General features: G+C 35.1%; 1 protein-coding gene across 1 annotated transcript in view; it reads right to left on the bottom strand.

Moving 5' to 3' along the window:
- si:ch211-269e2.1 (cohesin subunit SA-2) overlaps positions 1–22943 on the bottom strand; it is a 180333-nt gene that overhangs the window by 61290 nt on the left and 96100 nt on the right. The window contains exons 26-28 of the mRNA XM_039746272.1: positions 21840–21920; positions 15990–16082; positions 11075–11249 (exon numbers count right to left, since the gene is read on the bottom strand). Coding sequence (XP_039602206.1) covers positions 11075–11249; positions 15990–16082; positions 21840–21920 — 349 coding nt within the window. The remainder of the gene's footprint in view (positions 1–11074; positions 11250–15989; positions 16083–21839; positions 21921–22943) is intronic.

Below are 22943 nucleotides of genomic sequence, written 5' to 3'. Positions count from 1 at the left end.
TGTCCTTAACACAGCCCAAATGCACTGGTAATGGATGAGATGGAATGGAGGAAAAACTGACAGTCCATGGAACAGCTTTCTGTAAGTAATGCATCAGACAGTCCTACCTGTAGACCTGATGCGGTCAGTGGTGATGAGATTTTAGAACGCTCCCTCCGATGAAGCACGAGGACAAGACAGTCCATACGTCCTTGCAGGTACGACGATCCAGTATGGAAACAAAATTCCATAGGTGATTAGGATGTAGCAGTTTGGATAATAAATGGATGGATAGATGGTATTGCAGACAAGACAGATGGATGAACACAAACAGAAAAAACGGATTTCCTTTACTGTTTAACTGGCTTCCTTTTAAAGATCCCACCAGCCACTCTTGTCCCCAGCAGCCCCTACACCCTCTGCAGTCGTTCAATCAGGGAAGTACCTTTGGGGCAGCTGGAAAATGGAGACCTTTAATTTGTAGTACTGCTACAAAGGTAAATCATATCTGGATATTAAGTAAGTAGTCACAGAATTCTTTATTCCATATTGAGGGGACAGGAGAACAGAAGTATTTGTCCCAGTGGAGCCACAAAGATTATACAGTAAGTGGATTGTCGGAGTTTACATTGTTGGAGAATGTGTTTTATGTTATTTAATTAAAATCCAATATTTTAATTAAAATATTGAATTTTAGAAAAAAGTTAAATCTGTCTAGCTCTTTGCATAAGAGCCTAAGAAGTTTGACAAATGAGAGGGAACCATTCCATCAATCTAGCTTGTTTAATTAGCTAATAACTGAACTGTCCTTTTTAAAGGGATTCACTGTTTCTGCGTTAACAACATAACTCAGTTGTTTGTTCCAGACTCATATGATTCTTTGTCTGAAGAAGGGTTCTTGGCTTAAATGTATTCCACTGGTGTCCATAAGTATGTTATATGCTCTTTAATCAAAAGAATTGTGTTGGATCAACTTACACCGACCAGCCACTACTTTAAAATTACTGGCCTAATATTATATAGAGCACCCCTCGTGCCTAAGCTCCTTACGTTATTGCCCATTTTTTCTGCTACCAACACCTCAACTTCAAGAACTGACAGCTCACTTGCTGCCTAATATATCCCACCCCTTGAAAAGTGCTGTTTTTACAAGATAATCAATGTTAGACACTTGTCAGTGGTTTTAATGTTGTGGCTGATTAGAGTATCTGCATCCTTCTCTGCTCAAGACTACAGAGATTTAGTTCCCTAAGCTTGCCAGTGCAGGACATGCTCTTTTTAAGTCCTGGGACATGTTTGGTTGCTTGGGTATGATTAAAATATTTATGGGCTGTAAAGGCTCCATGTTAGTAATACTGTTTGAGAGGGTATGATCAGTGGCCATTATATGCAGGCTTATGTTTGGTTAAGAAATGGTGATGGGTTAAAAACATGTTACTTAGGTAAGTAACTTAATTAAACAAAGTAATGCGAAGATAGAGCTTAGCTTCTTGAATTTGTCCTGAATAATATTTTAATAATTATTTTTGTTCTTGCTTTTGGAAAGTTCATCAAGTACACTGAGCACTAGTAGCCTCAGTATGCTGAGCCATATCATCAAATTTGACAACCTTTGCAGTAGAGGCCATCCAAATCCCACATAAAATGAGAAGCTAAAATTATTTGTTTTCACAGCAGCACTTTAATCTTTATTTTTCATTTATATCTAGATTAGACATTTAAGTCTATCCTTCACCCAGTCTTATGCAACTCTATTCATTTTTCCATTTGAGCTAAAAGCTCCACCTAATCGCTTTAACTTGGCTTTGCTTTATTACTCCTCTATTTTGCTTTACTCTCAATTTTCCTAGTCTTTCTCACTCAAACAATTTTAAATTTCTTATCTTAATGGATTTTCTAGGACAACACACAGTTGTAATAAAGTAACATAATATTTTTACATCTGTTTAATCCATGCCTAATTCATTTTTCTTCTCAGCATGTGCTGTATTCTCATGTATGTCTTTTTCAAATTGCAATGCCAGTTTTACCTAGTATTACCTCTTTTTATTTTTATATACAGACAGGATTTCGGACTTGTCCCGTTTACAAATGTTCAGACAAATTTAACTAAGCCACCAGTGCATTCATGTACACGCAACTTCCTTTTCAAACAAAGAAAATTACATTGACCCAGCCTTCCGTATGCCATGAGTGGCAGACAAGCATGGTCAAGGTCCTATTTCCTTTGATTTTTGTGGCATTAAAGGCTCTCATATACAATGTGCTTTAAGAAAAGCTTTTAAAAATCTGAAGTTGATATGAATATATTTTTAAATCATGTGAAATTCAAATGTTTCTGGATGAAGATGGACAAAACAGAAGAGCAATACTGGCATTCAGATATTTTCAGCATGTTAGTGGTGTTATTTGCTCACCAATTTCATATATACACAACTAACAAATCACTGTCTGCATTTTTTTATTCTTTTTTAAAACTTCCTGCACAAACATGGAGCTTGTTGCTAATGTTTGCTGACCTTCCTGGAAACTTTTAATGTGAATTGGGTAGGTGGTTTTCACATCAACCTCTTCTGTACCACACTGTTCTGTTTTGGTTACTTAATTGGCTCTATCTATACTATTTACAAATGTAAAGAAAATCTACTAAATAGTTTGGTTTAATCTCTACCCTGCAGAATACCTATGTGCATCAACCTCTTTTCTCAAAGTAGATGTAGGACAACTAAGCACTTACACAGTAAGCTTATACTCACTGATGCCATGTTCTTTCTGACTCCACTGTTCAATCCTGAATGACAGCAATTAAAACTTAACATACTCCATTTTGGATATAAACATCTTTTACATTTTATTGCTCTATCACAGGAAAGTATTTAGACAGTGCTATAATATACAAATAAATGCAGTTTTGACTTAAAAAGTCTCCCTAGTTATGTATTTTTCCATCTCCTTTATTGAAGCTAAAAAGAAAAAGCATATTTTTGTGAGCTTGTGTGGGCCACACAGTGTTCCCTTATTAGTCTGACACATTTTCCTTTTGCCCTGCCACTCACCGATTCTTCAGCTACAATACTACAGTGTCTGTAAGCACATTTTCCTGCTCATTTCAAACACAGCCATTTGTCAGACCACTCACAGCTGCTCCAGAAAGCGTCTCGGTTTCATATAAAACATCTGCTTAACTCATTTGATGGTGAAATCCTCTGATTAACCTTTAGCATGCAACATGACACCTTTTGTTACATTTCAATCTTCTTAAATGAGAGACATGGAGTGGGTATGACTACAGCGTTTAACTGCTTGAACCATTTTTTGATGTTGGTTGCCTTTCCTGTTAATTTCGCGTTCTCTTCACGTTGGTGATATATTCCATTTGACGCTGGTTGCCTCTCCTGTTAATTTCACGTTCTCTTCACGTTGGTGATATATTCCATCAGGGACTCTAGTATTACGTGAACTAGGAAATATAAATTTGTATGGTAGCTCCATGTGAGGTAGTGTCCTCTACATCCATAAAAAACACATCTGCATTCTCTAATCTTTCTACTTAACTTTTAAACACTTCAGTTCAATTACTTCTAAACCTGGCATGAACACCTTTCATACTGGACACCATGCTAAATTAAAATGTTGAATGTAATTTAAAAGAAACATAAAATATCATATTTATACCTCAAGTAAATGGCATTTTGGCTGAAAGAAAGATTATAGTGGTTTCTAAAAACACTGGGGGGCTCTTGATAGACACTTTCCTAATTAAAAATATGTTAGAGGACTTTGATGACTATGTAGCAATTTAATACTAGAGAGCCACAAAATTTAATGAAAAACTAATTAAAAACAGCTTTGCACTGTAAGAAAATATGACTATTAAAAATAGCTCTGGATTTTCTTCTTGAGTTTGTTTTATTTAGCAAGAAATTCTGACAAAACATTAGCAGAGATTACCATCTAGTGGTGGAGGTGAAGAATATGCAGCTTAACCAAGCCGATCCCTGAAGATCTGTCCTCATCTCACACTCCCATGTCTTGTACAGTATGGATATACTAAACTTCAATACAGGGTAAAATAGTTGCAGCATATTTTTTTAATTTAGGAACAGAATTGTTTGATACAATGGTTAACAAATATTTTTTCTTCATATTACATTGTTCTTCTCTAACATGCCCACAATGTATATATAGTTGTTAATGCTGCTGCCTCACAGCCTCAGCAACCAAAGTTCAAGTCCCAGGCCTGGGCAATATCTCTTTGCATGTCCTCCCTGTGTATGTGCAGGTCTTCTCTGGTTACTCTAGTTTAATTCTTAGATTTTAAACAGTAAATTGTGACTCTTAATTGGCCTTAATGTGAGTAGGTGTGTGTGTGTATATGTGTCAGTGTGTCCTGGAATTTACCATAGCTGGCTCCTGCCTTGCATTAAATGCGGACAAAAAAGGCTAAAAACCAACATAACACTCAACTGGATTAAGCAAGTCCGAAAATGAATGAATGGGTCAGATAAGTGGTTTATAAAGTATTTATCATTATTAAAAATATTTCGAAGATTAGTAAAGTCTTTCCTCTCCTGTGAACAAAGTCTTGATCCTGGGATTATACCGCACCAAGTAACATTCATCATTACTTCAGGATCATGTGCTAAGATGTAATGACACACATGTAAATTTACACCACATGCAAATTTTTATTATTTAAAATTATAAGAAATGTTGATGCCACATTGATCACAGTGGCACACATTCATGGAAAGGTTTTATATAAATAAAGTCTATTATTATTAATATTAGAATAGCCAATCAGTAAGACTTCATTAGTTATTTGCTCCTGCCTAACTTGATTTTCGTACATTCATAGTCCAAGCAATAAGAAGCTGTCAAGCAAAAAAAAGGTTGAATTAAGAAAGGGGAATAAATAAAAATTCTGGCAACCACCCCCACATACTGGCCATGTGACTTCAATTAACAGGCCATTTTGCAATTATAATGCCCACATTGTTGATGTGAAACAGAAAAAGATGAATGAAAATTATTTTGTGTCTTGGTCAAATGTGAACATGCATGGAATAATGGAAGTAATTTTGGATTTAAGGAGCTTAAACAAGTATTTAAATTGTTTGTGATTCTCATCCTACTGTATCATTGTCACTGTCCTGAAAGTACATGCAAGGAAGAAGTTCACTGTAGTATGTGCACTATTTACTATTTATATAGAACAACATACTTAAATTTAAAAAATACGACTAACTGGCTGTGATACTTAACCTTTATAATAGCTAATTAAAATTTTAAAATGTTTCAGTGGTATGTTTGGTACAATAATTTTCAAGGGGCCACATGGACCTGGGACAGAGGTACTGTCAGAAGGGGTAAAGCCATCCTAAGAAACTGGGCAGAAAGTGTGTGTGTGACTGTGAGAAGGTGAAAGTGAGAAATTCACCAATTATAAGATCCACTTCTTTGCTTAAATCTATTGGCAGCTCCTTAGTAAGGTAAACAGTTGATAATCTTTTTTTAACTATTTTTTATTGAAACAGAATAACTACAGAGGTATCAGATATTAAAGGATAGAACAGAAGTAACAACATCCAGAAAGAGAATCATCAAAAACAGAATTATAATCTGCCATCTTTCTCCCACACCCCTCTTCTCAATAACTGGCCCTGTGCAAGTAAAGAAAGAAAGAAAAAGTAAAAAGCATTGCTGTGCTTCCCATTCCAAAACAGCCCTCCTCCAGAAGAGAGAAAAAGGAAGTCTGAAGCAATAAGCTCCCAATCTGAAGACTGTCTTATCTGAAGAACCATTTATTTGTGCTGCCAACAGCTCTGCTGTAATCAAGTTAATAAAGGCAGACCTCTAAGCTTTAAAAGTGATGCTAGAGGATTGTTCTACATAGACAGCAATTAGATTTTGGCAGCAATTGATCATAAGAAATAACTTGCTGATGAAAAATATAAAAAGATGAAGGCAGAGAAGTATAAAAGCAATAATAATCAATCAAATTAATGAACAATAATACTCAGAAATAGTGGCAACACAATAGGAGATAGATGACCAGTGAGCAGCCACAGAAGGATAGGCCTAGAACTTGTGGGAGGAAGTTCCCAGAGTGTTAAGTGAGCAAAGTTTATACAGCAGGTCGGTCACTAGACCAAGTAAAAAGAAAACTAAGGAGTAAAATAAGTCCACTGAACAAAATTGTATTGTATGGGCTGGTGAGTTTGATTTTTTTGAGGCATACATAACATTTTCAAAACTTGTACACCAATACATAGGATCAGATGAGGGATGGTCTGACTCTCTTTTCCACAATATAGGGACAGGCTCCCTGCCAGATTTACACGGAAGGACAAACACTGTTGAATCAAGGCCTACCAAAGCTATGGAAGAATATTTGTGGCAAAACTAAATGAAATCCAACATGTTAAGTACACTACAATACAATGTATATGCACATAGTGTAATTAATTTTGGTATGGTTTTATTGTGTCATACTTAAAAACATATCAACCAAATGATCTACTATTATTCACTACGGCAAGCAATTTTCATGTTAGTTTAAAATGAAATACAAATGCTATTGCATTTTTTTATTTCATTTTATTTTCAAAAAACAGAGTATTACAATGGCATGCTACTCAGTCAAACATGTAACAATAACTTAACAGATATGCCATTTACTTCAAAAAGAATATAATTTATGCATAAAAAAGGAAAACAGCAAACAGGACAAAATTCAACTCTACTCAAGAGAAAGAGAAAAAGAATAGAGACAACAGCGAGAAAAACTTCCAAATTTTTTTAAATGTGATAAAATTATTCATAGCAATCATAGGCTCAGAATGCTTAATCTAAAATAAAATAAATAAATTCTTGCCATGTTTTGTAGATATCCTCTGAGACAAAACTTTATTTTCTATAATTTGAGATAATATAGAATGTTGCTTACCCACTGAGCTATAGAAGGTGTGTTGGGTGTATTGCATTGTAAATTCATGTCCATAGATGAAGTGTTATACCTAAAAGCACACCACACGTATTGCATTTCGTTTAGCAGCTGCTCCAAGTGTATTACATTTCAATTCAAGACCACGCATTAAACATGCTAAATGAATGTAATCAAATAACTAATCAGCATCAAAAGGTAAGGTAAGGCAAAAGGCATCAACAATTGGGGTAGGAATCGTTTCAATCACAAGTGTGTCAAAGATGGCAAACCTGGAATTGATAAGGCAGGTGTTCCGGCGTCTCATTGAATAGGTTGAACGAATGACGATTCAATTCTCTTCCGTGTCAAAAGGTTGCTGAAAATGACCAGTGTAATCGAAGTAGTTTTACATGAGAAGAATTTCCAACTGCAGAACAACATTAGAACGCATTCAAGAGCTAAAGTCCCGAAGAGCTGAAACATATGATTATGCAGATCATCAACTTGAGTGTACGAACACCAATATTTCCCTAAATATGGTCTGTAAATGACTGTAGGTAGGGATGATAGTACCTGTTATTATTAAACTTCTTCATGTATTGGTAACGACTATCAGAAGAAGAATGGAACAATATGACTGACTGACATGACTGAAGTAGAATCAAACACCCCTTGCTCCACCTTTTGATGCCAATTGGTCATTTAATTGCACTCAATTTTGGTCTGACTAAAGCATGGTCTTGAATCGAAATGCAATACATTCAGAGCAGTTGCTAAGCTACATGAAATAAGCTGCTTTGCTTTTTAGTTATGATATGTGCTCTATGAGCAGAAAATTAAAATGCAATTCACCTTTGTATTGCACTTTAAACTAACACGAATTGTGTGCTGTAGTGAAAAGCAATGGTTTAAAGTATGACATGGTAAATCCATGTAAAATTAAATACATCATGTGCATATGCATTGCACTGTAATGTAGTAAACATGTTGGATTACATTTCATTTTGGAATGAGTAATCCTTCATACAGAACAAGCTAAAAAACAGGCAACGAAGTTGCACAAAAGATCTAATATACAAGCCTTGCACCAGTACCAAATATCTTTTTAGATACAGTGAAAAACTGATAGGACCTGTCAACAGCTTCATGTTGCGAAGGGGACAATTAGCTTTTTGATAAGGAATTATGCTGTACTGATTAATGTCATGACACATCTTGAGGACACTTACCATACTTACTACCAAAGTCCTCAGAAAAAGTCTCTCAGTGAAAAAAAAGAAAATAACCGAATGAAGTACTAAGACCAGTTTCCTCATTTCACCATACACTACCACAGAAACCTTTACAGCACCTCAGTTTTTCTGTTTTTTCTTCAAATTGAATCAGTTGAAATCCAATGAGTGACCTAAAATCGTGAAAAGGTAAGTAGTAAACTGCCAGAGGTTTAAATTTAGAGCTTAGGTTAGCAAAAAATGAAAAAAAGTAAATTTCAGAATATTAGAAATGGGCCTTCTTCAGGGAACAACTAATAGGTTACAACCTACAGATGATCTACAGCAATAAAAGTAAATCAAGCCCTGCCAGATGAAGCAAACAATTTGCACAGGTGGCCCAACTTCTGTTGATTACTTAAAAACCCTTGTCTATCTTGGAGCAGAATTAGAACAGACTGTGTTACTACACCCTCTGAAGTACTACTTGGACAATATTACACTGGCATAGAACAAATAAACAATGGCAAATAAAAAATAAGGCAAGGAAACGTTCAGTGTACAAAATTTTTATTCAAATTTTTGATTCATCCAAGTAGCTGAAAGAATAGCCACTTTTGATTCAGAATGCCAGTCACTATGTGCAAGTCACATACTCCACAACCCCCAGATCATCACACTTCCTCAGTTGGTGTCATTATATTTCAACTGATTAAATTTGAAGAAAAACTGGAAAAACACAGATGTTCTAAAACACCTCCCCGGTTGTGTATATGTTTTGGATTCAAATTCATTAATGAGAAAAATACAGTCTTTCACTATATTTGCTGCATTTTTATATGCATTGAAACAAAATAATTGTTAATGAATGCATTCCCATGGCCTGTACCTCCTAGTTTCACCTCAGCCTTTTATTCATTACTGCCTGTTCACATGATTCATGACTTTGCATGGTATTTAAGCACCACATAAACATCCAATAAACTTATTAGATCACAAAGAAGAACTATTTGCATTACTACTTATACTTCATTATTTGCCCTGTGGAGGCATTTAGGTCCTAGATTGACCTATCAAATATTTTAAATTGCTATAGGCTTATAATTTATAATTTTGTGAAATGGCAAATATAGCAAGTGGAGTGGTCTTTAACTTTTATTTGCATGCATAAAGGCACTGTTCTGGCACTACTATGTACAGTACATCTTGGACATGGTACAAGTTTAGATTACCACTGCTCAAAGCATTTGAGGAGGCATGCAAAACATGGTGGGCAGCTGTGATATGAAGTATACTTCCTGTGAAATATGCCTGTGATCTAAAATCAGAATGCTTGGCACACAGCACTGGACAACACTGCTCTCAGGATATTTATAAATCTACATTGCAAGAGACCCACATAAGGGTCTGAATGTATCAGTCAGCTGGGAAAATAATCAGCCTACTTTGCTACATTATGTGCAGTTTCCTAATTGTTAGAACAAAATATCTAACATGAATTTAAAAAAAAAATGCTGTTCTGAAGCCTTAAACTGAATACTGTGGGCAACATGGGTTTCTGAACCACTTGATTATGACTTAAGGAATATCAGAGGTGGACACCAACTAGTCACAACTAAAAGAAGAGAGATCGAGATTCACATTTTAAATCACTGAAAGCATTCTGCACCTGAAAATGGTTAACACATGAGGAGGAGTACTTAAAATGTTATATATGTGTTATTTTCACATTTTCTGGTTTCAAGAACTGGTTGATGTTCTGCCTTGAACCCTTTTGCTTGGTGCTTTTCTTAGCACCACCTATTGGCATCAGTTGTTATGCAACACTAACTATGTAGGAATAACATGATAATAAGAAGGAGCTCCAGTAGCACCGCTGCTCTGCTACTGCATACCTCAGTGCTTCTGCAAAAGCCACCATTTTAGTGTTTCATGTTCTAAGCACTTCTTGTGATTCTGACATTTCTGACTCATTTCTTTGTTTTCTGTCTTGCTTGCTTGCAATGTGTTCTGATTTCCTGTCTTCCTTTAGATAACTATTTACAGATTATGTATTTCAATAATAAATAGTTTATGCCTGTTTGTCACAGTTTACACAATTCTGCATCTCAATGAACTTTTGCACTGCCCAGCACACTTTATAGTATACCACAGTGGAATGAGTACCTGACAGCTGGGTGTTGTGGAAGTGCTGCCTCTCTGTTCCCTTTAAGGACAGAATGCTGTAGATGGTAATATTGGAAAAAAACTGTTGAGGTTATTTACTTCCAGTATCATCTATGTCCAATATATTTCTCAGGGTGTACAATGGCATACCTCTTTGCCCTTTGTTAGATTAAAGTTACCGCCCTTGTTTTAAAAGACCACCAAAGGTGTCTGATGTCAGGAAGGGCATCCGACTGTAAAATCTCGTGCTCCAATACTTCCAAAATTCAGAAAATGACCACTAAACCAAGTGAAAATTAGAGAGGGCAGTTTAATTTGAATGTGTTGTCCAATCTGCACTGTTGCATTTTAGCCAGCAAATGTGATCTCCCTTATGAAAGGAAAACCTCACTTGGTACCCCCAGGAACCACAAACCTTTTTCTTACTTTTGTCTTTCTCTTCATTTCACAACTAGTATTTACTTCATTGTGAAAACTAAAATTAGCCTGGCACCTGATGAAAAGTGAATAAGGAAACTAAGAATTGAGCATCTTGTTTTTTGTTAACTATATTACTCATGCTATTTATATATAAAATTTTAACAATACAGTATATCTACCGTAAAACTAGTTTAAACATGATAATACATCAGTATATTTATTTTCCTTCACAACTCATATTATTTTCTCTTCTCAAAAATAAAAAAAAATGCTTGAGACAGTTAAAGTGACAGCCAATGAGCAGCCAGGTCTTTCTAAAGCACACTATTCCTACCCAAAATTAATAGTGTATTATACAGTTTATATATACCTTTAGTTTTTCTCTGTTGATCTTCATCGGTGAAAACATGAACTTGAACAAAACCAAGCAGCGCTGCTTGCATCTCAGAGTCAGGAATGAGCACAAACGGCGTGAAATCCACTGTCTCCCCAGAATGAAATTGGCAGTTGCAAGCAATTAACAAGTCACAAACCACCAGGAAGGCCTAAAATGTGCCAAAAAGCGACATAATACAATTAACAACTGTGTGTGACCATTACTTCTAGTTCTAGTTCTAGTGCAACACCATGCCTTGAGAAAGAACAACTGGAAAAGTGAGATTCAGCCCAAAAAAATGCCAAATGAAATGTGCAGGAAGACAAACAGGAAATACCTAGTTGTACAGCTGAACAGGAAAACTGGAGATGAGAAGAAAGTGTTTTATACAGAATTTGGAATTTTTTATTTAATTCAATGCTATTGTTACTTTAATGTGTCCTTCAAGACAAAACATGCAAAAGTTACGCTCCATTTTACTTTTCTGTTCTTACATTAATTCTTTATTAAATCTTGTTGCTTGAATTTTGCAGGAAAATAATACATAATTTAGTTAATTGATTGTGTTGGTATTTTTCATATTAGGCATTGTATGTGATATTTCAATGTTGAGTGTAACTTTTAACACAGGCAAATTGCTAATTCCAGGTGCAGATTAATGTATTGGAAAAGATAACTATTCCGGAATAATAATTTGTATTGCCATGATGATCAATATATGTGTTTTGCCTTCTTATGTGCCTGAGTTTAGGAAATTGCTTCAGGCTGAGAAGAGTATGGTCACTACTTCTTATTTAATCCCATGCTTACAGTATTATAAAATGGGGCTTAACTTTTTCATGGAAAGAAAACCAGGGTGAAGGGTTTTGCAAGTAAGGAAGTAGAGCTATGGGTTTACATTTTATGAAAACTTATGTAGGGGTAATGCAGCTAAACATCACTTTTTTGATAGGCAAGATGCTCAATATATTGTGTGCAATCAAATACACGCCAGTTGAAGAAAACATTTATTTTTTTTCCTTTTCAATTTTATGAGCAGTGCATGGATTTTAACTTCAAAGCCTTTGACTTGAAATTTGCAAATAATCTGCTCTTCTACTACCTCACCCATGTTACCCTCAATCTTTTTCTTTCTCCGTTTGGACCCTGTATCTTCACTGTGTAAAGAATCATACCCACCTCTATCCTTGATTTCCCTTTGGTCCAGAGACCTTTCTTCTCTTTCATCCCCCCTGTCATTTGACACTATTCTTGAAAGTAAGGTATTGTTCCAGGCACCCGAACTACCATTTCAGGTTTCTGCACTCTCCTTCACATATTCTGGCACCGCGCACCCATTCTTTTCCTTTTCGCTTCACGTATGTCACTTGCTATCTTCTTTTATTACTCTAAATTCTAAATATTCCACTGTTACATAAAATACTTCTTTTAGTGATTTCTCTGCTTCTGCTTAATCTCTATTAACATTAATTATTCTGCCTCGGTACATTGGCAGCTAAACTAATTCTTGTCTCCTGCTGGAAAACTCGAGTGTGTTATTGTGGATAGTTGGCAGCCCTCCTTCTATAATTTAATTCATCTTGAATTATCTGCATTATGGATTAATGGTGTCTCCAGCAATTCAGCTGAAAGCTGGACTACTTTTGCTTAGTTGTTTAAATCACAGTTTGCTGTTGCCTCCTGATACCACCTTCTGTTAATGATGCTCTTTTCATTTTGCTGGTGTGATCCAATCATTGCCCCTTTCTTTACCCTCCTTTAGTGCATTGAATTACCCCACAATATCCACTGCTTGGCTCAAGCTGGGATAAGGTAAATTAGGCTTTACTTTTGTAGTTGGTACATCTTATATTTCCCATAGTTATTTTGCTATCGATTAAGTAAAAAAAAATTATCACAAAAAATAAATCTGTGTGATCCCAGGTGTATGGACATATATAATGTTTTGGGATAATATGCTTTCAGTATTGTATGGCAAGTGTTATAGACTGGTTAATATTTTTAATTATGGAAAGGCACTTCCAACACTGTTAGTTAAAAAATTACATTGATCAGGTACATATAATTTTGCCACATTTTAACAAAATAAAGTGGGATTTAGAAAACGTACTCTTGTTGTTAGTTTCCTTGATTTTTTTATATTTTGCTGTTTTTGTGATGTCTTTTGGAATACTTGTTAATGTGAATGTTTTTGTTAATGTCTATTTTTGTTTTTAATTATTTGTTTTTCAACAATTCTGCATTTTTTTTTTCTCTTTTTATCTTGTCAGCATAATTTGTTATGTTCCTTGTATTTTGTACGTGAAACCTAAGGGGGGGGGGACTCCCAGCACTGCAGCTGTGGGAATGTCCTCATCGCTTGGAAGGCCTACAATTCCATAGCACTATTGCTGACGCATCAGCAGCTGTTCTTGTTGTTTGGCTACCATCTGGTCTTTTGTAAAGTCTCTTTAGACTGAACTGGTTAAGACGTTTTGCTATGGTTAAGGATATGATTTTAGATGTCAGTTTAGATTCTTGCTTGTTTTAGGATTACTTTTCTAAATTAATATTTTGATCACTTTGAATGTTCTTGTTATTTAATTTTCAAATCGTGCGTTTTGATAAAAAAGAAAAAAACGTTCTTAATCTTAAGAAATTTGTATTTATTGTTTTGGGCCAGGACTTTCCCCAGTTTCCATCTTCCTTTTAGGTAAATATAGTTTGGCCTGTCTAATGTATATAGTAAACAAAGCCTGCCTTTTGAGTTTTAGGCAGTGACTACTTAGAAATATTTAAGATCTAAAAGGAGTTAGGTTTCATTTTGATTTTAAACAGTCATACATCATAACAACTTATATGTTGCAATTGCAAAAAAAATGTTGGCATAAAATTCCAAAACTGAATTATTTAATATTAAGTCTTGAAATATCAATTACATAATGCAACTGAAAACAGAAATATGGACATAATGATGCACAAATTGGACAATCTTATGTTAGGTTTTAGATACAAATGTTGATTATATATTAGCCACCAATTAATATTATTATGTATAAAAATACTTCTCACTAATCAAAAATGCTTGTTCAAGATTAAATATTGCTTAAAATAAGATTTATTTCCAAGATATTTTTCCTAAATAAAATGTTTAAGATGCCCTAAAAACCATAAAGCATGTCTGTTGCCAGTTTTGCTTTTTCAGCAAACACATCTTGCATACAGTATATACACTTTTACATGTATATTAAGGATGATTAGATATTTTGATGGGAAAAGAGCCAAATACATTTAATAAGATTTAGATTTTTTGAAGTGTAAAAACAAATAGTGTTATGTAATAACCATTATACCTATTAACAAAGACGTGAATATATATATATATATATATATATATTGTACATATAAGTACAAATGTGTGTATATGTTGCAGTGTGTGGGTGTGCATATATGTATATATGTTATATGGTATATGTTTTGTGTGTGTCTGTTTGTGTTGGTGTTGTTTTACTGTCAACTGTATTGTGGAGACATGCAGGTAGGAATTTTGTTGTAGGAAGTAAAGGGCTATGTCAGCAAGCATCTGCAAAGAAAAAAAGTTAAAGGTTATTTCTACACTGAAAAGAAACAAAGGTTAAAGACACAATGTTTTGGCTGTACCTATATACCATTCATCATGTGTGTAGAATTTCATTGTACTGAGCACCCCAGAAAAAAAAATTATTTGAACTTGATACACATCTATTTCTAGGATAGCAGCCCCTTTTCTTACTAAACAACAAATTACACAATGTAATATCCCAACCTTTTGAAATGTAGCGCAGCCAAAATAAGAATGATAAAGGTAGATGGTGCCTTCTTTTGATTATATGTAGAATTGTTAAGGAGTTTTATTTCACTACAATATTAAGGATAATACAGCAAATGCATGTTTTAATATCTAAAATGCAAATGATTCATAAAGGCAGTAGATACTGTCTTACTGAAGTTTATTTTTATTACCTTGCAAGTATTTTTCTTTCATCCAATTCTTTGCACTTTTGCACACTGACAAAGATGTCCTTCATGTAAAACAGCTGCAAACAATGCATGAACTAGACAAAATATGTGTGTTACAAACTTACCTTTTTTCTCTTACATCTCTGCTATAAAATAACATACCAGAGGCATACTTTTTGTCGTAATTTTACTTAGAGCAAGGTCTGTCATTTCTTCCTGCATCTAGCTCAACTATTTAAAGTACCACAAAGCAATAAATGGAGGTGTCCAAAGCTTTGTGCAGCTTTAGAAGACACCTGTTTTTACTGAGCTGAAAGTAAAATGCTTGATTTCACAGCTTTCCATTCCATCTTTTATTGACACCCTACTGCTATGGATTCTCTGGTTGCTATTGGAAAATGCTTTTAAAAAAAAATATTTCAGGGGGAAAAAAGTCTATTTATAAAAAATGAATTATTTCTCCTGACAAAATACTCTGTCACAGTAAGAAACGTTTTGTACATGTCTGAAAACCAAATCAAATTCCAGATGGGATATCAGTAAAGAAAGTCGATCACAGTGCTTTTAAAATAAGCCAAGTTATGGGATAAATGTTCATGTAATTTATCCTAGAGTCTGCACAAAAATTCTGGATAATGAGAACAGATGAAACAAGCTAAAACACTTCATAGGTACAACATTCGGGCTAACAAGTTAAGCCTCTATGCCAAACAAATTACAATCTCCTGAACTGAACTCTACAGCCACAAGCAGAAAACCAAAAATGTTGGTTCAGGTATCTAATCAGAGACCCCGAGTATGCTACATGGTTTTTTTTACATTTCAGCTGTAATATGTGTATCATTGTTTTACATTCAATGCACACATTTGCTTTGCAGTATTGCTAATCTTAACAACACTAAATTATTGTTTAAAGTGTTCAAAGAGTCACCTGTTCTTTCACTTGAGTGTGGCTGTGGCTGATGTATTGATGACAGATCCTGAAAAAGCTTCTTAATTGCATTTTCTGGGCCAAAGCTTTCTCCTAGAATAATAGAATTCTCATATTACATACTGTACATAACACATTTTTATAGTTTGTTCTAAATGAATGTTTAAAAGAAATGGTTTTAAGTAAAATTAAGTAAAATTCTCAAAAGATGTCTTCTGAAAGTAGGAGCTCCCCAAGGCAGCACACCTAACTACGGAGAAATAACAAGGTGGCAAAAGATAAAAAGAAGGAAATGATAAACAAACAGGACAACAATAAGTACAAATATACAGTACATACATATAAACTATGATGCCCCTCTGAGTTTGCCTAAACAGGCTTTGAACCTGTCTGTCTGGTGTGGGGGCACTCCATTTCCTATCTCTTATATTTTTAGTGTCCACCTCCCATCCTTCCAATTCTGCAATCAAAACTTTCTGGCCATGAAGTAAAATTCTGGGTCAGAGACAGTCTTCCATTTACTCCAGTAACAGCCTCTAATAGTTTACAGCTTCTCAGCACTCCTGTGTCTTCCACTTCAGCTACCCCATTTGTTCCCATCTGGGAGTGTGTGCCATCTGCCTCCTTGTCCTTACTGTGTTTTCAAGATGAGGGTGATGTGCTGGTCATATGCTTTCTGGTTCCTGTATGGGCACTACATGGTCTATCAGTCACTCATCTGAGGTATGCTGAACACTAGGAGCCCATGTTCTTCCATACTGCCATCTGCAGAGCTTCACTTGCTACTAAAGTGGCTTAAGATGTTGTCTGGAGGTTTACCAGGGGAATTAGACTTGTCCTGCTTAATCTTGTTCATTCCTCTGTCACCCTTTTGTAGCAAATCACACAGCTTCTTGTCTGAGTAACTGTTTTAAGGGGTATTAAATAAAGATGAAATAACAGTGTGTTACTCAGTTTGAATATAATTACTGGAGAATCCTTGGCCTTATTTAGATCTGGTTACAGACCTGAGCATTCTGAAGGGAATGCTGTACACATTTAGCTACATACTTAAGTTAAGGTTAATCAGAAATTAACAACCCTAGCATATCATAATTATATTAGTACACAAATCGGACTGTGCAGTTCCAGGGCATAAAAAATCTGGACATTTGGAAAGCCCATGTCATCCACATACAGGAAAGGCTGAGGGGGCTAATTGCTTTAATGTAGGGAAAAAATTATCTCAGCATGTACCCCATTAGCCCAATGAAGGAAGTAATATGTTAACCCTTACTATGCGTTCAAATCCTGACTCAGTTCTGTGCCTTATGGGTCTTTTTTGACCTGACTTTGATACTACTTTCTAGATATTTGGGATGTCAGATTTTTCACTCCAAACCTTAATTGGCAATCTTATTCTGCAGTACCTCCTAAGTTTTAGAACCAATGACATTAAGGATGTTATTATAGGTTGTTACTTAAGAGCAAAATCAAGTAAATTATATGGTGGGTCAAAATTGACCTGAAGGACATGGCTGTGTTCAAAATGTGTAGCAGTTGTACAAAAATGTGTCATTTGAAAACCTTTCTTCCTTTGTACAAAGTCACAACTTCTTACTGAAAAGCCCCTCACATTGAAAGAAAGTTGAAAGATAACATTTAGAATGTTTTTATGGGTTATGAACAAATAAATAACCCCAAACAAAATGGTTAATTCATTAAATTCAATGGACAATCAAAATTGACCCGAAAGACATGGCAAGGTACATATGTTTAAGAAGCTGTACAAATTATGGCATGCTTACAATTTATTTTATTGCTCATTAATGGGGGATAAGTAGGAAAATTTACAGGGCTTGATCCTGATCAGATGACACTTTTGGTGTTTTAGTTATTTTACAACAAAAAATTGTTTTACATTTGATCCAGAGGTGATGTAACGGTTAAGAGTGTTGGAGCTGCCTACAGTTATCTTCATATTTGTTATCCTTTGTCATGTGAAGCACATTCAGTTCTTAAAACCCTGTTTTGAAATTAAAAAGATTTATGGTGAAATTAAATAACATTAGGAGGGTTCTTTTGGCAAAAATAAGACAATTCAAGAGTGTTTTATGGAAAAAACATAGTTGGTCGGTATAAAATTTTTTGGGTTATTTGACAAAAGAAATTAAAATTAAAATGTTTAAGAATTCATTAAAAATGTTAAAGAATCATACTGGATTAAGCTTTCAACATTTGAAGTGATATATGGTACAAGCATTGTGTAGTCACAAAAGTGTGTTTCTCTATGAATTTTGCAGGGTTGGCCAATGACCTTGTTTGCCAAATTTCTCTTAAAATTTGTGTAAGGTCAGAATAGGTTACATTTTTCTCCCACTGCCCCATGATGCTTTGCAGGGCCAGCATGACATCACAGAGCTGTAGCAGGCAGTGCTAGGTTGGACAGCCCCCTGAGTATGTAGTGCTGATACTTTTTATCGCAGGCTCAGAGTCTGCTAGAGGAAGCCAGTCCTTATTGAAGGCTCACACTTGTCTGTCTCGCACTATTGCATTCCCTCGTTATCTTTAACTATTATGTGCATTAGGCTTTTAGGAGCCAAGACTCCCTGAATTCATGCTTCCTGCTCCCGTTGTTTGCAAAAAAAATGTAGTGTCCTAATATTAAATTGTAAATTCTATCACTGTTATATCAGATATATCTGCGTGGGCCAAACCTCATTGAATTCATGCCTCCTGTTCATTTCACGGTCTGCAAGAATTTTTACTGTTCTGATATGTAATTCTATTAATTGTCATATTTTGGATCCACAATTGCACAAATAAAACTAAAATAGCTCTTTAAAGAAAACTTTTTTATTCTTGAACTTAGATTCTTACAAGAAAGAAAGTTAAACTTAACTTAGTTCCATTTGTGTCTTCCTGAAGTTAAATGAATTCAAAGCCATCCTGTACAGTGATGTCACCTTGCAGAGGGCAGGGCTGCACAATGCACAAGGCAAACATCTCAAATGGATTAAGCAGATTGCTTAAAGGTTTTTTCTTTAACTGAGATTTGCATGTGACCACAGTTGATCTTGCATTTCTCTTCCTGTCTGTGTGAAAGCGTGTTTACACTGTAACTTAGCTGGCTTTAGAAACAGACAATGCAGCTTGACACAATTTTATCTCAGGCAGGCATGATGGTTACTGGTTAGCACTGCTGCTTCACAGCTCAGGTCACATTTCTGGCCACAATAATCAATCCAGCACAGTTGGTAGATGCTTTCTTCGCCCTCAGGGACATAAACACTTATCAGAAGGCCTGCTCCATCACAGGACACCTTGGACACATTGGTAGCTGTTATGGAAAAGACGATGATGGCAAATTTAGATGCTAACATGAAAAATCCTCTCCATCCCCTCCAGGAGGCGCTCTCTCCGAGCACTTTTAGCCACAGGCTCATTCCACTATGGCGTGCTAAGAAGCTCTACTAGGGTCTTTTCTGCTTACTGCTATCAGGTGATTCAATGGATACATCCAATGTACTTGTGAAGCTTATTTACTTAGTTATCAATTGAATTAATTCATTGGCCGTATTATCTGTCCTGCGAGTCTGTATTGTAGTTTTTTATGTCTCTGCGGCTGTATGCATTTGAACTTCCCCATGGGATTAATAAAGTTTATCTTTATCAAATCTAATCTCATCTAAAAGGCCACTGCACCATTTTACCCCACTAAAAAGTAGTTCAGTTTTTTTCCCTACTGACTTCAATGCATTTCACCTAGTTCAGTCAAAAGTTCCTGTGCTATCACCAAACACATGGCAAGGCAAAATGAGCAAGGTTTGCTGTTTACTAGTGGTGTGTATGATTTGTACAGTTACTGTGAACTTTATTTGTAAATTTTAATATCACACTTTAAATGCATTCCTTCAGGTGTGTTTCTAGAAATATTAAGTTTGAGAATTTGTGATGGTGCTCATTAAGAAAGGTACTCTGTGTAACATGTTTCACTCTGATTCGTTGCCAAGTTGCTTCCTATTTCAGGTCACAAACTCAACAACTGACCTTTGCGTGTCCAGCAAACTCCATTTGTTTGAGAGGCTAAGTCAGGCCTTTGACTGCAACTGCCTATTTTACATGTACAAAAAAGAAATTTGACTATTACTCAGATACACAAGTTGCATAGAATATGTTTTCTATAAAGACATTTCTATTGTTGTTATTATTGTAATTTGTGACTACAATTAATTCTGCTGGAAAAGGTTATTTGTTTTCTTGCATTACCTTTTTGACCTTTGATTGAATTAGTTTTAAATTACTGCTGCAAAAGACATACTTCCAATTTCATTCTTTTTGGCCCCTTTAGTCATAAATTTCCCTATTTTTTGCTGAACACATCCTTTCATTTCAAGTGAGCTTACCATTAAAGTCAAGTTCTCCTGACATTAGAATTGCAGATTGCAATATATTCATGGTCACTGACTCACATTACTGTCCTTGTTGTGAATTATTGATGAAAAAGTCACTGATGTAAAGTTTAATCCTAATGTTTCAGATGCATAAAATTATATATCCATTTTTTTCCTTTGAATGTTCTTGAAGGCCATCAATATTTTATTTCAGGTGTGCCAAAGGTCAATGAAGAGATGAAAAATATCATTACACGAAACACTTTCCCCCAGAGGCTCAGATTTAATAAAACAAAGTACAAGAGCCACATCCTCTAGAAAATTGGACATTGTACGGTTACAGAATTCAATTTATGTATCACTTTGAGGAAATGCATTTAATTAGCTTGATTTTATTAAACCACAATGGAAAGTTTTCTCAAGTGTGCTTGCTAAGTTTAATAAAGACGTGACTTGGACGAGTCACCGATGTCAAGATATGACACTGCCCGGTCGACATTCTTCTGTATGTTCATTTTGATTAGGAAGACAAAGGTTGATTCATTAAGCAATTATTAAAATGAAGACTTGATCTATGGTGGTAGATGAACAACTTACCATTTAGCCATTCTGTGCTTCTAATCCTGGTATTACAGTGATTGAATGTTTTCAGACTGAGCCCTCTGGGAGCCATCTCAGTGTTTTTAATGTAAAAATATCTGCCTTTTGATTTAACCTACTGAAGATTTGATCATTTAATGTTTCAGAAGTAATGGCATGTCTGTGCACCACACACAGAAATGAATTGTAGCATATGCATCCTGACAAAATGTATATGGATATAATAAAGACAAACTATCCAGATTTCAAACTAATGCAATTGAAAGGAGTAACACAATTAACAATCCACAACTTATTTGGATAGTAATATGTTCATATCCATTAGACATTAAACATAATGTAAAAGTGCAGGAAGCAACTGGCAGGAAGGACAGGCAGCAATAAGCAAGACCTAAAGTCATTAATGTTGCAAATAATATATGAGCAAAAAAAGAAGACTTAGCTTCAAAAGCTTAGTAATCACCTACAGTGTAACTCAGCATTACTGTCATGTACTTACTGTGGAGGTCAAGTAATAGCTTTAGGTAAACACACATTTCCCGTTCATATTTCATACTCGATTGTGTAGTCACCTACAACACTACTTAAGTAAAACAGCAAATACTTGGTAATAACACTCATGTAATCCATAGTTACACAGGTAATTAGAGGCTGATCACAATTCAAATACACTGTAGTCTGCTGATATTTTTCAGGTACATGGTAATAATGCCCAGTGACACTTTAATTACACAGGTAATTACAAGGGAATTACAATAATTACAGTGTAATAAGAGACCCTCAGTATTAACTGCTGCTAACAGTTTTCAAACCACATCCATTGAAACCCTTTGCTGATATGAAACATGGGTCACCCAAGACAAATATGATTAATTACCTTGGAGGTGATGCCTTCAAAGCACCGGTTTAACTGCCACAGAATAGCGTAGAAAGCACATTGCAGAGCTTGAACAATGACCTGTAGACATGAAACTGTTAATTTCATTTAAAGGTCACTAAATAATAAACAGTAACTTTTTGTTTAGACTCAGACATTTGTCTGCACAAACATTTCAAATTTCAGTGACAGTGACATACATTATGTTCAGTTTACATAAATAATCATTTAGTATTGCAGATAGATTTCAAGTATAGTCTAATGGCTCTAAATAAAAAAAGACAGTCTTAAATACTTCTTGGCAGAGCAAACTAAAATGAATATTAAGACCAATACTTCAGTTGGAGATAAGCCAGTGACTGGACAAGTGCCCAGTCCAGGACAATAATTTAGCGTTCTAGGATGTAACTAAAATTTTACTTAGTTTTGAGTAGTAATTTTAATTATATTTCATACAATTAATAAACAAAAATAAACAGATTTTAGCAATGACTTCTGATTTTAGTCAGTTATTCAAAAGACTTATAATTCCATGCAAAGATTCAGGCATCTACAGTGCCTTCACTAAGTATTCAGACCCTTTTACTTTTTCACATGTTATGTTGCAGTCTTATGCTAAAATAATTTAAATTCTATTTATCCCTCATCAAGCAACACTTAGGATGCAAGAATGACAAAGCCTCAACAAGATTTTTGGAATTTTTGCAAATTAAAAGTAAAAACCTGAAATATCACATTTCCATAAGTAATTTTACCCTTTCCTATGACATTTAAAATTTGGCACATGTGCATTCCATTCTATTCATCATCACTGAGATGTTTTTACACATTATTTGGAGTCCACCTTTGATCATCTCAACTGATTATACATTATTAGGAAAGGCATACACAAGCTGACAAAGTGTATCAGCACAAAAACCAAATCATGAGGTTGAAGGAACTGCCTGCAGACCTGAAGAGACAAAATTGTGTCAAAGCACAGATCTAGGAAAGCCTGAAAAAACATTTCTGCCTCACTGAAGGTTCCCAAGAGCACATAATTCTTAAATGCATTAAGTTTAGAACAATCGTGACTTTTGCTCAAGCTGTCTGCCCATCTAAACA

This window comes from Polypterus senegalus, chromosome 2 (assembly GCF_016835505.1).
Source record: "Polypterus senegalus isolate Bchr_013 chromosome 2, ASM1683550v1, whole genome shotgun sequence".
NCBI classification, from domain to species: Eukaryota; Metazoa; Chordata; class Cladistia; order Polypteriformes; family Polypteridae; genus Polypterus; species Polypterus senegalus.
This window is presented reverse-complemented; position numbering and strand designations above follow the sequence as displayed.